A 15465-nucleotide genomic window follows, 5' to 3' on the forward strand; every position below is an offset into this window, starting at 1 on the left:
TTGGCTGATATAAATAAAATAAACACCTATGAAATGTAGTCCATGAATGGAACTTAAATACTCAAAAGCATGAAAGGAAAATGTGCAATAATATATTGTCTTTTTATTGTACATGTTTATAGACGTCAGACACAGTTGCTTTGTCGTTTTCCTGCACATACCATTAAATGTGGAACATCTATTTCAAGATCTTTCGTAGTTTTATGAGGAAGGCTGAAAAGAAACATTAAAATCAAACATTAATAGGATTCTTAAAAATATCTCCATGCACAATTACATACAAAGTGGTTAAAAAGGGTTTAGGATTACTAGTGTTTATCCAAAAATGAAGAGCTGACTCACCTGTATGGCCATTCTGTTCAGGATGAGGGCGTGCAATGTATGGGACATCTCCAAACGGCACCGGATCTTGACAATTCAAACCCCCTTAAAAAGAGCATGATTTAAATCTAACTGAATGATTTGCGCACTGATGCTTGGATTTTTGTGTAATAAACAACACTATCTGTCTCTACTCTGTGAAGCCAATCAAAAGTTAAAAGTCACCTTTTGTGTCTTCATTTGGTTCACTTTCTTCGTCTTCATCATCTTCAATGGGAGCTTTTCGTTTGTTAAATGTACCATCTTTTTTGAGTGATGGGCCAACAAGCCAGTCCCTGTACTGAACCTCAACAATGCGTTCACACACCAGAGGAAGGGCAGAGCATCGCAGACCCTCCATCAGATCAATAACCTGTGTGATACTGGTGACAAAGTCGGGAAAACATTCAAAATTCACCCTTCAAAAATGCTGTGGTCAGTACATTTTTTTTTTTTTAATTCAGCCACGGCACATTAAATTGATCAAAAGGAACAGATTTTTGCATTACTTTGCTTGATAAACGGCACACACAGATCCAGGATGGAGGTGAGGAACCACAGCAGGTAAAGCCAAATGTGGATTAACCATATCCAGAGCAACCTAACACACAAAACATCTTTCATATACAGACAAGCAAATGATTCTGATATAATTATATATAATAATAAAAAATAAAAAAACGTCACAGGACTTGGCTCCTCACCGAGTTGAAACCTCGCCCTGCCAGAAGAGGTCCGGCAGATATGAGATCTCCATGGTGAAAGTGAACATTATCAGGCCATTCCTCTCCTCGCCGAAGACTCCATGAGGACCGCCAACGCTGGTAGTTTAATACAGCGCATCTGTGATGGTCCTCTCTTATCTCAACGCTCAAAACACTTCCTTTATAACCCACTGATGACACAGACATACATGAATGCAGAGTGATTATCACAATAGCACATCTGTAACATACTTGTGCAGGACAATATCTCCCATAACCTCATAATCAGGTGACTCATCATTATATTGCTGTTTATGATTATGAATACATAGAAGACCGTGGAAGAATCACACACCTGCCCTGGACAGGAAGAGGCTCATTGCTCCAGATCCAGAGCCTGATTCCAGAACACAATCTCCTTCAGTCACATCCATCATGGTCAACATCGCACTAGCATCCTGCAGAGGGACGAGATAAATTAATAGTAATCTCCCCCCCCCCCCCAAACCTTAAATGCAAGTTCATAATATGAAATTAAACTATAATTTAATAGATCTGTCTTCTATTTCAATGTGTTTAAAAATGTTATTTATGTAAAATATTCATTACTCCAGTCTTGAGTGTCACATGATCACAATCACATGATTCTGATTTGATGCTCAAGTAACATTTCTTTTTGTCATGAGAGTTAAAACAGTTGTGCTGCTTAAAACCATAATGCCTTTTTAATAGAAACTTCAAAACGGCATTTATTTAACATATTTTTGTACAAATTTAAAATGCTTTAATATCACTTTTAAACATCACTGGTGAGTAAAATTATTAAAATACTAAAATGTGTAATCATTTTTAAATTGTTTTTAAATTCATTTTCCAAGTTATTTCACAAATATCATGAAATATTCATTTATATACCTGAAACTATTTTGTGAGTTTCCCATCATGTGACTTTTTACAACTGGAACTAAATAAAACAAATACCAAAACTTATTAAATATAGAAAGTGAAAGCATGTTCATTATAGAAAAGGTATGTTTAAGTCATTGCGTGTATGAATTTAATTTTTAATGGATTTTCGAATCAATTTAATAAACATCACATCATTGACCTGCATGATAAGAGTGCAGATACTAATAATTCATTGATGTGCAGATGACTGGCTGACTGACTGCTGTTTTGTGATGTGTATTTCTTACTTTAGGGTATGCAATAGCTGGCCCTCTCTTCATGAAGAGTGTGAACTCATCCAGGCTGGGTCGACGAATGACAATCGGGATTGCCATTGAAGTGCGTAAGATGCTTCCAGAAGGTCGCCCCTCCATGTCATTATGAGCTATTAATCCCCAGTTGCTATGGAGCTTCAGTCCTTCCTTTAGCTGGAACATCTTCCGAAACTCTAAACGTCTCTTTCGACTGAACTCGGCCAGCAGAGTCTCTCCAAAACATAGTGGCCTTTCCCCAGGAACACACACATGACGTGGTTCAAAAGATCCTTGAGGTTCCTCTATTGCTTCTTGTAGCTCCTTCCCCAGACTTGGACTGTCCTGTTCCACGTCAGTGTTTCTAGTGTCCCGTAGAGCCCAAACCTCTTGACTTAATGTGTCTTCAGGCAGAAGCTGACTGACCCTCTCCAGTGGGGACAGAGGTCGACGTCTTCCAAACAAAGCAGCTCTTCGGGAGAACTGTGGTATAGTGGATGCAGGAGCATTTGAACTACTGTCCTCTCTGTCAGAATCATTTGGGCCAGTCCCAAAGTTCCTCAAAGCACAGGCAAATGGTTTATTGCGAACCACATTATGTCTCTCCAAACATATGACAAAGGCTTTGGCAAATTTACGGGTCATGAATGAGAGACCCAAATGTAGAGGAACTGTCATGGTTTTTAGCTCAGCAAAGAACGACTGGAGGGGTGAAGATTTGAAGATCACCACACAGTGATCAAAAACAACATACACAGCTGCTACTTGACCAAAATATACATATTGGTAGAAACAGATAAAGCATGCATATAATTCACCTCTATTCAATAACCTTTGTTAAATATAAAGTCAAACAAATTTTATGGTAAATAGATTATTTCGACAACCTGTCATAATACCTAAGTAATATAATAGTAAAATCGAGATATAATTATTTACTGGCTAAATAGTAGTTTAAGAGGCAACTTAGCTTGAGTCCTTTATGTTAGAAGAAAAACTATTTATCAGTACAAGCATGATACTCGCTGGGCGCCGCCATAATGGAAAGGACGTCACTGACAAATGCAGTACCACCTGGTCACCGGTAGGTGGCTTCGTTCTTTGTTTTCATTAGTACTGTAATAAACTTGACAAATAGCGTTCAGACTTTTCTGATATTTACTTGATTCAGGTTCCTTTATGATATATATATATATATATATATATATATATATATATATATATATATATATATATATATATATATATATATATATATATATATATATATATATATATATATATATATCGTTAAAGGAGAAAATATAGCTATTTATGAGGCTTAAATTATTAGTCTAGGGTATTATTGTATTATACAATATTAAAACATAATTAAAAATAACAAATCAAAATATGTAAATCGTTGCAAAAACAAACTAATGATTGAACTTTTTAAAAATACATTTGTTATATTTAAATAAAATAAATTAGGCTTTTTAAAAGAAAATATGTTATCAGGGATCAGAGTAATAATGAGGGAGTCTTGAAGCATCTTTAAGGTGTGCCAAATAACTTAAACAAGGTTTAATAGACATTAACTTTTATAATACAATTAATAATTGTATTAATTCTGAGAAAGCCAGTGTTAAAACAACAAATGAATTATTTTTTTATATGAAGAGATTTATATTTTTTTAAGTTTTAAATATACATAAAAATATATATGACCCACAGTGGCCTTTGAAGAAATAACAGGTAAAAAAAGTGCACCCGTTTCCAGTAAATGTTACAGAATTAACATTTTGTGGTAACGTTTTTACTTTAGATTTGCATTTGACAACTTCCATACTTGTTATAGTTTTTTTAGTTATTATTATTATTTTATTCAAGTAACAATATGTTATCAAAACAACAACAACAAAAAAATAATAATAAAAGGAAAAGAAAAAAGGTAGAAAGACAAATTACAACGAACAAAAACAGTTGCCAGGGGGAGGCATATACGCATATATAAAATCAAATACATATACTGTAAAGTTCACAAACTTTAAAAGTTCTTACAGCTTTCTTATTCAGAGAGTATATGATACTGGCAATACATTGTATAACCAAATATAAATTTCAATTTCAAATTCCACTAGAAAACAAACTCGAGCATAAAACTTCCGTATCCATCAGTGATTGGTTAATAACAATAATGGCACGCCCACTGAATCGAGCGCGGCCAATTAGCGTTTCCAATGCGTCTGTGCAGCTGCGCATGCGCCCTGTTCAATTTTCTCTCACACGTGTTTCCCGTGGAGCAGACGGACGCACGCGGAATGGTAAGATGGCGGCAGACGGAGGCCGAGCCGTGCTACCGTGCTCCTTCAGCGCTAAATCACAGCAGTTCCTGGCTCTCTGCGCACAGGACGGGCGACTGCGCATCTGGAACACCGACAGCAAAACTCTGCAACAGGAATACGTGCCTTCCGCGCACCTGAGCGCAGCCTGTACCTGTGTGACATGGGGACCGTGCCGAGCTGTTCAGGTAGCGCACAGTGTTCGGGGGCAGGCGGGGATACGGCCTGGGAACGCAGTGCATCATTCTAGGGGTTACTGGTGGCTTTGGCTCTGCATTTATCCTGAATGTGATCATAAAACTAAACACGGACTGTTTAGGAATATCTATTTTGGATGTTTTAGACCTGTGCTCGTGGAGCGCGCTGCGCACATGTTGCGTGTGGCACATGTTCAGACACAGGCCGCAAGTTCCGCTGATCCAACACTAAATTCATTATTAAAACTTGTAAAATCACTAGACTGATGTAAAAAGTGCGGCTGCATGCGCGTTTTGTGGTTTGTTAACATTGTTATATTCGTCTGTTGGTTGTCGGTGGCTAATAACATAAGTTAGGAACAATAAGTTGATGTGAAGTTAACAAAAAAAAGTTTTTTATCAAAAATCATGTCAACATGTCTGTAATATGATGCACATTTTTGTAGTTTTATTAATAACCACTTGTATTTATATTTAACTCTACTTTAGAAAACACATGGTCCCGTCATGGCTGCTCAACTCTTACACAACTATAACTTGTTGCTCTTTAGTAAAGTGTCCTTCAAAGTTTAAGCTACAGGCTTTCGATCAGGTTAATATTAATAACAAGCAGAACTTCGTTGATTCTGGATAGTGTTGTATAAAGTAGCTAGGGCATAAACAGCTTTGACAAGTCATTCTTCCATAGTTACTAGTAACAGCAAAAATTTGCCTTGGAATTCTTTTCTGTTTTTGAGTATTTTAAAATAGCTCTTGATAAGTGATGTGCATTAAAGTCTTGTTCATGTAAATTACTGACATTTTTTTTAACTGAATAATAAATTTTCATGAATCTGCTGTAGGACTTTAATTGTTTTAAAAGGATACATTTTACTTTATGTGTGTGCTTTAGGAGGTGCCACAGAGGAAGAGGAGGAAATGTGAGGCCGGGTCGGCACCTGAGCGGTCAGATCTGTTGGCTCTGGGCACTGCTGCTGGGTCCGTCCTCATCTACAGTACAGTGAAGGGAGACCTGCATTGCACTCTGGTAAGAATTCATCACCAACAGCTGCTTCTTATGATATTCGACTGATGCAACTCAAAAATTCAAGGGTTTTTGCATAAGTTTGTTGCAAAACAGTTTACTTGAAATTGCCAAGCAAACAGACACACATTACCAAGTCACTTCTATAGTGACTTCAGATAATGCAGGTGAAATTAGGAAGGTTAATGATATCTTAACCTGTCAGGAGGGAGGTCACAGTGGACCGGTGAACAGCGTTCAGTGGCATCCAGAGGACTCTGTGTTATACAGCGGCTCAGATGACACACACATAGCTGAGTGGGACCTGCAGACAGGAAAAGTTCGTTGGTGAGTCTCTATGTGTCGGATTTTTCTTCACTTCGTGAAGTTGTTGTATGTGATTTTACAAACATGACATTCTGTTTTTCAGCAAATGGAAGGCAGACAGATCGGCCGTCAGCAGCCTGTGTATAAGTCCAGATGGAAAGCTGCTGCTCTCGGCAGGAATGACCATCAAGATGTGGAACCTGGAGACTAAGGAAGTGTACAGGGTGAGTCTGACCTCTGTGTTTCTGGCCTCAGATAAATGAAAACAGAAAAGTTTCAGATTTAACAATGGGATGTCCCATACTTGTAGAAATTCACAGGTCACTCTACCATGGTAACGACTCTATGCTTCGCTACAACACGACCCCCAGACAGTAATGGGATGTACTTCTTGTCAGGGGCAGCTCATGACAGGCTCCTCAGTGTGTGGTATGTTATACTGTCTTTTTTTAGTTTTAAGTTAGTTTTAAGTTGCTGAAAGAAATGAATCTATAGTGATTACCGAACACTATATATATATATATATATATATATATATATATATATATATATATATATACTATTTGTCCGTTTTGAGATTATTACGGTCAAAGCATCTCTCTGCTATTTAAATTTTTACTGACAGCTATAATGAATAATAAACAATTTGTGTAATGCATTTTTTTTATCAGTGTTGTGCAAAATGTCTTCATTTTGGCAAGTTTGTGTAGAACCTATTTTCTAGTTATTGGCTTATGAATTTATATGAAGTATTTTGATGTCAAATTTGCAAAGAAACTTTCTTTAAAATCATATTAACTAGGTTATGAATTTTGTTTGAAATGTTTATTTATAATTATCACTTATCTTTAAAGTATATTTCAACTGGAGTCTTTGTGAGCATAGTTTTTATATGCGTGTGACTTATGTGTATTATATATTCTATTTAGTTTTCATACTACATATTTAGTTTTCCCTTTTCTTCGCCTAATATTTTGAACTCAATTTTTTCTTATTGTAAAACATAATTAGAAAAAATATAATCTGAGAATTGATTAAACTGAAATCATCTTTGCTACCCCCTGTGTTCACCAGGCAGGTACGGTCTGACGGCAAAGACAAGAACTCTGTGGTGTCTTTTACTCTGACAGATGAACCCCAACACATAGACCTTCAGACATCCAACTCCAAAGATGAGGTCAGGATTTATTGAGCCGGATTGTGCTTCTACTGTAATTATCAGTCATTGTGGTTTATGGAAATCTGACGCCTGCCTGTGTGTTTCTCAGGCTGTGAGGTTAGCAGTGGTGTGTAAGGACGGTCAGCTTCATCTGTTTGAGCACTTTCTCAATGGGTGAGTTTGTCCATCTTGTATTAATTAGTATGACTTGTTAAATTCTTAGTTCACACAAAAATATACTCCCCCTCATGTCGTTCCACACCTATAAGACCTTCATTTGTTTTCAGAACATAAATTGAGATATTTTTTATGAATTCCTAGAGATTTCTGACCCTCCCATAGACAGCAAGGATACTATCACCATCAAGGTCAAGAAAGATAGTAAGGGCTTCATTAAAATAATTTGTGACATCAGTGGTTCAATAGTAATTTTATTAATCTATGAGAATACTTTTTGTGCAGAGAAGCAAAAATATTAACTTTCAGTAAAATAATAAAATATCTCCTTGCTACGTTTGTGGACCTTGATTGCGTTAGGATCCTTGTTTAATATGGGAGGGTCAGAGAGCTCTCAAAATTCATCAGAAATATCTCAGTTTGTGTTCTGAAGGTGAACGAAGGTTTTACAGGTGTGGAACAACATGAGGGGGAGTAATTAATGACAGACTTCTCATTTTTGGGTGAGATACCCCTTTAAAACAGCTCAGTGAAGCTCATGTTGATATTTTCCTCTCTCAGGCCGTGTAAGAAGCCGCTGTCCCCAGTGTGTTCCCTGCAGGTGTCCACTGTGAAGGGAGACTCACCTGTGCCTGTGCCTCTGCTCGCAGCAGCTCTGTGTGCTGACAGACAGAACCTGATGCTGGCATACGGACATCACCTGCAGCCTGTCATGGAGAAAACTGTAAGTTCAGCAGAAACACATTGATTTTACTGGGTTATTCAGTTGATCAGTTATACTGACATGCCGTCTCCTCCCACAGCCTTTTAACACGTCAGAGAGACACGTATGCTTAATCAGAGATGTACATGGCACTCTTTCTCTCTCTGTAGACACCGCTGTCTCCAAGGTAAGACTTCATCTGTATCTTTAATATATACTTTACCTTTTTGATTTATTGAGTATTAGGCACTTGACATTTAGTTTCCAGCAGCATCTATTAAAAGCAGCTTATATTTGTATAATGTGGTTTTGTCACAAATTGTGTGACTACCTAGAATATTTGATATTTCAACACTTCTTTGTGACACTGTTAGAACATTTAAGTAGACAAAAATATAGAAATATGTAGAAAAATGGAAACAAGTTACAGCATGTAAGATATATAATAAAAAACTTAGTGTATATGCACTACTGTTCAAAAGTTTGGGATCAGATAGATTTAAAAGAATAAAGTCTGTTATGTTCACCAATGCTGCATTATTTGTTCAGAAATATAAAATATTTGTGCTATTTTAATGTATTATTAAATGTAATTTATTTCTGTGACCGTAAAGCTGAAATTTCAGTCCTCAGTGTCATGGTCCTTCAGAAATCATTCCGTTTTGCTGATTTAGTGCTCAAGAAACATTTATTTCTTGTTCTCAATGTTGAAAATAGCTGTTCTGCTTAATTTTTTTAACAACAGCATTTTTTGAAATATTACTTTACATTACATTATATATATTTATATATATATATATATATATATATATATATATATATATATATATATATATATATATATATATATATATATATATTGTAACCATGCCAATGTTTTAGAACTTGTTTAAATTACTGCCACCTTGAAAAAAGTATTAATTTCTTAAATGTTATTGACCCCGAAGTTTTGAATAGTGTGTGTATATATTTAAAAAAAAAAAAAAAAAAAAAGTAAGCCTCAAATCTTGATGTTAAAAATCTGTTCAATGCATTAATTTGCACATCATCTTCTAGGTGAAGACACCGGTTGTTAATAAACAGAGCAAGGTTTTAGTACCAGGACTTCCGGGACACAAAGCACCAATCAAATTAACTCCCAATGAAGCAGAGAAGAGGAAAAAAACGGACAGTACCACAGAGGTAAGACTCAACACTTCCCAACTGAGTACATTAACTTTGTGTAAAGTCATGCTATGGTTCCCCCCCCCCCCCCATCAATAGTTAAACTAAAGAATTTCTGCAATCGAATACATGCAAAAACTTCTTATTGTAGATTTCTATCGAGGAGCGGTTAGAGCAGATTGAGTTGAGTGTCGAAGGCAGGGCTGCTGGGAAAGGCTCATCCTCTCTGCAGACGGACAGTTTTGCTGTACTGCTTGTGCAGGGACTGGAGAGCAATGACGAGCGGATCCTTACCGTAAGTCACACATCTTGCTACAGAATTATGAAATATGATCATCTGTTGAATGTTTGAAGATTATGATATTTAGTGTTCGTCTATGCATGTTGTTAACATTATCATGTAATTTAATTATTCCTAACAGAAAATATTTCAAACCAAAAAAGAAATGTTGATAAAGAACACAGTTGCCCGGTTACCACCTCCGGCTGTCCTGCCATTGCTGGAAGAGGTATTTTGTCATTTTGACATTATGTAGTGTGTGTGTATATTAGCATTCAGAGTTCAGGATCAGTAAGATAATTTTTTTTATTAAATTGACCAAAAGTGACTGTAAAGACATTATATTGTCAATAGTATTTCTGATATATTTAATATAAATTCAGTTCTTTATACTGCTGTGTTTCTAACTATATGCTATTTTCAACTTTTATAAGAAATGTTTCTTGAGCACCAAATCAGCATGATTTGTCAATGATTTGAAACACTTAGTAAAATACTAGTCAAATTCAGCATTGCATGAAAGGAATAAATTACAATTGTATCAGTTTTTTTTTGTGTGTGTGTTTGATAAATTCAGCCTTGGTGAGCATAAGTCTTTCAACTAAAACCTTGCTGACCCCAGAACTTTGAATGGCATTTTAATTTTAATAAAAAATGTATAATTTTTGGGGTTGTTTTTGTAGCTGTCCAGAAGACTGCAGGGGCATCCATTTGCGTAAGTATTTTTCACTTCTGTTGGTTTTTGATACTTTTAATGTTTAAATATTTTAAAGGCATTAAACCTTTTGTAACATGATTGTTTTTCTCTGTGCAGGGCTCTGCTTATAGTTCAGTGGTTTAAGGCTGTACTTACACAGCACACATCATACTTATCCTCGGTAAGTCTGTGTGCATCTTTAACACACACACACACACACACACACATAATCAAGCTCTTAATGTTGTGACAGTGCATCTTTAGTCTTGAATCCACATTAGATCTTTATTTTAGGGTTCCTCATTCAATCTCTTCATCTTGTTTCCCCACAGCTGCCGGATCTAGTGTCTCAGTTGGGCTCAATCTACCATATGATTGAGAGCAGGGTGAAGTTGTATCAGCAGCTCACCCGACTCCATGGCAAATTGTACCTGCTCATGACACAGGTGAGCTGCTCAAACGCAAGCAACTAGAACAGATCACTGCTTTGATTTTTCGGTGTGCTCATTTCCTTGTTTTTTTTTTCTCTTCTAGGTGGCAACAAACAACAGTGCTGTGAAAGTTGGTAATATTTCTCACAAAGCACACCTGGTTTATGAAGAAGGTAAAGAACTGTCTTTATATATTATGTGTGTGTATATATATATATATATATATATATATATATATATATATATATATATATATATATATATTTTTTTTTTTTTTTTACTAACCAGCACCAATTATTGTTGCAAAATACACAAATGTAATGAACTAAAGACATTTTACTGTTCTGTATGTGAACTATTTATCTCGTCTAACCTTTATCTTGCATTAATTGACCTGTTTTTGAACTAATTTCCTCATTGTCTTAAATGCTGACGTGGCAAAAAATAAATGAATAAATTCTTTGTTTTTCTACAGAGTCTTCAGATGAGGAGGAAGGGTCAGGAGATGAAGGGCGTCCTGAAGATGACTCGGATGTAAGAGATCCTCTCAGTTCTTGTCTATATAATGTGGAGTTATGGGATTGTTCTCATGTTGATTGTCTCTTCAGAACTGGGAGGAGGATGAGGCTGCAATGGAAGTGACGGAAGACAAAAAGAACCACAAAGATGAGGAGGACGATGAAGAGGAAGATATGAATGATGAATCTAAAGCCAATGGTGATTCAGATCTGGACCCTGAAAATGAGAGTGAGGAAGAATAAAACCCAATCTGGCCGCAGGATAAAAAATAAGGACTCTTTATATATGATTTCATTTTATTTTTCATTTTGTTGAATTTTATTGTAACAAAACAAAAGTTTATGTTTTATAGAATTTTGATAACCTTTGCGGCCTGGACTTTTTCGGAACAGTCATAAGGGTGTGTGACCCTTGACCCAGACTGAGAGCTAGTGCGGAAAGCACACACCCGCGTTTGAGGTCCATTCGAGTCACTTTCCTTTGACTTGAAACTGCCTCTGTGTTGTCAACCAGCTTCTATATGATTCTGTGGGATTGATTCCCAAACCCAACCCGCCTGCGCCCGATTGCATCCATAATCCGGCGTCCGACATCCCTGAGGTCTGAGCATATGACAGTATCATGATCATGCCCTTCAGCACTGTCCTCTGATCCCAACTTTAATTTATGTTGTCATTACTCTCTGTCACAGTCATTTCTCATGTTTGATACCGTGTCCTGTGTGTGTGATTTTCAGATGAGGGTACCATTTTTTTTTTTTTTTTAAACACCCTCTGCAGTCATGACCCGGTTCTCGGTCTTGAGAACAGAAAATGTGAACCTCTCCCAGTACAACATGAATCTTAAAACACAGTCCCAGAGGCGTATATGTTTAATTATACAGTGGTTGCGGTAAGCAGCAACCAAAACTTTTCATGCAAACAATATATCAGCGACTGTTGTACAGTTTAAATGAAATAAATACTGTTTTGTTCTCATCTCTTGTTTGGATTCACACTTTAATATTTTCTTTCCTGGCTTTCAATATCAGAAAATTAAGTCAAAATGGATATCAGTGCTATGCAAACCAGCCATAGCAAACAACAAAAATCTGTGCTGACTGAATACATTTAGTATCTTCTACAGTTAGATACTAAAAAAAACATAAATCACCCTTTCTCCATACTTGATTTTTAAAGTAGTGTTTATTTAACTGAAAAATATTTGAAGATTATTTTTAAATCTATTTTGCTACTAGAACTATTTCCCTAAATGTTGAAATACTGTATAAAATACAAACTAACACTGCACAATGTACTGGGAATGTTTTCTGTCAGGACATTATCCATAAATATTATGAACATTTCTGTTAACCCTAAAGCACAACCCAATGCAGTTCAAAATACAAGTAAAACACACGGGGGAAAATACATGAGGGGAAACTACTGCTGATTGTGCTGTATTTGTAACACATTTACTTTTAGTGTAGATTCAGATAACTTTTCAAATAGTTAAAACTGATCAACTGAACTATATTGCAATAGAAAGATGACCTCTCTCTATGATTGACTAAACAATTTCATCAGATAGAAATTGATGTTTGTCGTTTTCTAAATGCGTAACCAAAGGTTGTGTAAATGTATTGATTATAAATAAAAGGACTAAATGGGTTAATAATAGTTTTTAATAAGCACAACTTTGCTGTAGTGTTCAGCTCAAAGCAGAACTGCTGCTCTCCTGTAGGTGGCGTCCAAGCGTCTCTTATGAGTTTGTCCAGCAGGTGGCGTCGCTGTGTTCAGTTCATCACACGTGTCAGTTGTGTTTAACGCCCGCAGTTCGCCAAACTGCAACAAACGAGACAATCACGGCGTTCCGATCTCACTGTAGACAACTGCGAGTTCTCAGACTGTAAGTATACTCTAAATAATCTTACGTTTGCTTGTTCGACGAATACATTTAGTACAAATATATAGATTATGTTTTACTTTCCGTAAGTGTTTTTTAAGCTTAGTAACTGACAGTTTAAAATGCTCGGGAATTAGTAAAACATCGTTATAAAATATGCTTCTAAATATATTTAATCCGTTTGACATCATTCCTAAAAAAAATTTTTTTAATATTATTATAGTATTTTTTTAACCAGAACAACTTGGCTGAATGTGGAAACTTTAACACAAGGGTTGTTTTTATGTTTGATTCTAAATCGTCTTCTTTGATCTAGACCTAAATATTGTTTGTTCATAGCTACTTATATCTTTTGAAAAATGATAAAATATGCAAAGTTACGTAAACTTTAACCAAAATGCTTAATTATACATCCCTCATTGAAATGTATTTAGTAAAATAATATGTAATTGAATGTGTGTATCACTAACGATTTTAAAACACTTTGTACGTAATGGTTGTAAATATATTAAGGCACTGCATGTTGTAAGATAGACGGAAAATTGTATACATTTTATAACAGTGGTCCCTTCTCCATCTTTCTAAAGGGATAAAGATTAATAAAACTTTGAAGCATCACAGAAGTGTGTAGTTGAACTTTGTATAACAGAAACCACCCAAATGATTTTTTTATGTAACGTTAAGTTTCTTTTGTCTCTCTGCTCCCCTCCCTATCAGGTGAGAGGTGTTCAGGTGTGATAACCTGAGCGTTCACGGGTGCCATGAATTGGGCTTTTCTTCAGGGTCTCCTGAGTGGGGTCAACAAGTACTCCACCGCATTCGGCCGTGTCTGGCTGTCCATAGTCTTCCTGTTCAGGGTCATGGTCTTCGTCGTAGCTGCGGAGAAGGTATGGGGTGACGAGCAGAAAGACTTTGCATGTAACACTGCTCAGCCAGGCTGCCATAACGTTTGCTACGACCACTTCTTCCCGGTGTCCCACATACGTCTGTGGGCTCTGCAGCTCATCTTCGTCACCTGTCCGTCGTTCCTCGTGGTGCTGCATGTGGCCTATCGTGAGGAGCGTGAACGGAAGCATCGTATCAAATTCGGCGAGGGCTGTCAGCGGTTGTACGCCAACACCGGGAAGAAACGCGGCGGTCTTTGGTGGACGTACGTCCTCTCGCTGGTTTTTAAAATGGGAGTGGATGCGACTTTCGTGTATCTCCTGTATCACATCTATGAGGGCTATGACTTCCCCACCCTGGTGAAGTGTTCTGAGAGTCCCTGCCCTAATGTGGTGGATTGCTTCATCTCGCGGCCCACAGAGAAGCGTATCTTCACCATCTTCATGGTGGTGACAAGCGTGGTGTGCATCCTGCTCTCCCTCTGCGAAATCCTCTACCTGGTGGGCAAACGCTGCTTTGAATGTATTCACAGGATGCGGGGCTCACGGCAGATAAACAAGGCAAGGTCCATCGCTAACATGAGGAGCTCAAATACTCATTTAGATTCAAACAGCAAGAAACTGGCATGCACCAGCCAGCCAGCGCCAGCATACAGTACGGTCATCTCATCTTAAAAAACATGAGCTTGGAAAATACTTCCACTCAGAGTGGGACTCGGAGAGATGGAAAATTTTCCTCATGTTCATTCACCAGGATGTGAACTCAAACATGACCAACTCAGTGGACGGTTGGCAGTAGAGGAAGCAGCTTGTATGCTAACCCTATATCCACTGGATCTTTTTGCTGGAAAGTTGTGGCCTGATAAACAACATTGTATATTTGAAAAGTTTTTAGGGGTCAGAATGCCAACATCCAGGATGATGCAGTCTTTAGTTTGACTAAACCAAGTCTCCTCAGGGATTTGGGTGTGGTGTGGCTTCTTTTAGGGCAGTGGTTTTCAAACTTGTACTGCGAGCACCTCCAGCACTACATTTTATGTGTCTCCATTTTCTATCACACATGATTCAACTCTTCAGCTCATTTGTAGAGACTGGCAAGACCTGAAATGGGGAAGTCGTGGCCTAATGGTTAGAGAGTTTGACTCCCAACCCAAATGTTGTGGGTTTGAGTCTCTGACTGGCAATAACAAGACTTATGTGCCCTTGAGCTAGGCACTGGACCCCAACTGCTCCCCGGCGCCGCAGCATAAATGGCTGCCCACTGCCTTGGGTGTGTGTTCACTGCTGTGTGTGTGTGTGTGCGTGCACTTTGGATGGGTTAAATGCAGAGCACGAATTGTTAGCATGGGAGACCATACTTGGCTGTATATATATTTAAATGGGTGTGTCAGATATAAGGAGACATACACAAATGGTGATTGGGGTGCTTGCAGGACCGGTTTGAAAACCACTGTGT

General features: G+C 37.3%; 3 protein-coding genes across 3 annotated transcripts; 2 read left to right on the forward strand and 1 right to left on the reverse strand.

The window, feature by feature from the left end:
• Positions 1-81: 81 nt before the first annotated feature.
• On the reverse strand, positions 82-3332 carry trmt61b (tRNA methyltransferase 61B). The gene is made up of 7 exons (XM_026285758.1): positions 2261-3332; positions 1420-1522; positions 1065-1255; positions 870-961; positions 547-743; positions 343-426; positions 82-213 (listed from the first exon to the last, which is right to left on the reverse strand). The coding sequence occupies exons 1-7, from the start codon at positions 2939-2941 to the stop codon at positions 179-181; spliced, it is 1383 nt and encodes a 460-aa protein (XP_026141543.1). The 5' UTR covers positions 2942-3332; the 3' UTR covers positions 82-178.
• Positions 3333-4510: 1178 nt separating this feature from the next.
• wdr43 (WD repeat domain 43) lies at positions 4511-12218 on the forward strand. Its single transcript, XM_026285761.1, has 18 exons — positions 4511-4772; positions 5674-5808; positions 6011-6132; positions 6215-6335; positions 6422-6540; positions 7186-7288; positions 7380-7444; positions 8009-8171; positions 8251-8337; positions 9207-9332; positions 9466-9609; positions 9737-9823; positions 10278-10309; positions 10409-10472; positions 10624-10737; positions 10826-10895; positions 11198-11256; positions 11331-12218. Exons 1-18 carry the CDS (start codon positions 4572-4574, stop codon positions 11481-11483), a joined length of 1965 nt encoding a protein of 654 aa, XP_026141546.1. The 5' UTR covers positions 4511-4571; the 3' UTR covers positions 11484-12218.
• A 647-nt stretch (positions 12219-12865) lies between these two features.
• Positions 12866-15240, forward strand: LOC113117232 (gap junction beta-4 protein). The gene is made up of 2 exons (XM_026285762.1): positions 12866-13128; positions 13843-15240. Exon 2 carries the CDS (start codon positions 13887-13889, stop codon positions 14682-14684), a length of 798 nt encoding a protein of 265 aa, XP_026141547.1. The 5' UTR covers positions 12866-13128; positions 13843-13886; the 3' UTR covers positions 14685-15240.
• Positions 15241-15465: the final 225 nt, after the last annotated feature.

The sequence above is a fragment of the Carassius auratus genome, chromosome 17 (assembly GCF_003368295.1).
Source record: "Carassius auratus strain Wakin chromosome 17, ASM336829v1, whole genome shotgun sequence".
Classification (NCBI taxonomy): Eukaryota; Metazoa; Chordata; class Actinopteri; order Cypriniformes; family Cyprinidae; genus Carassius; species Carassius auratus.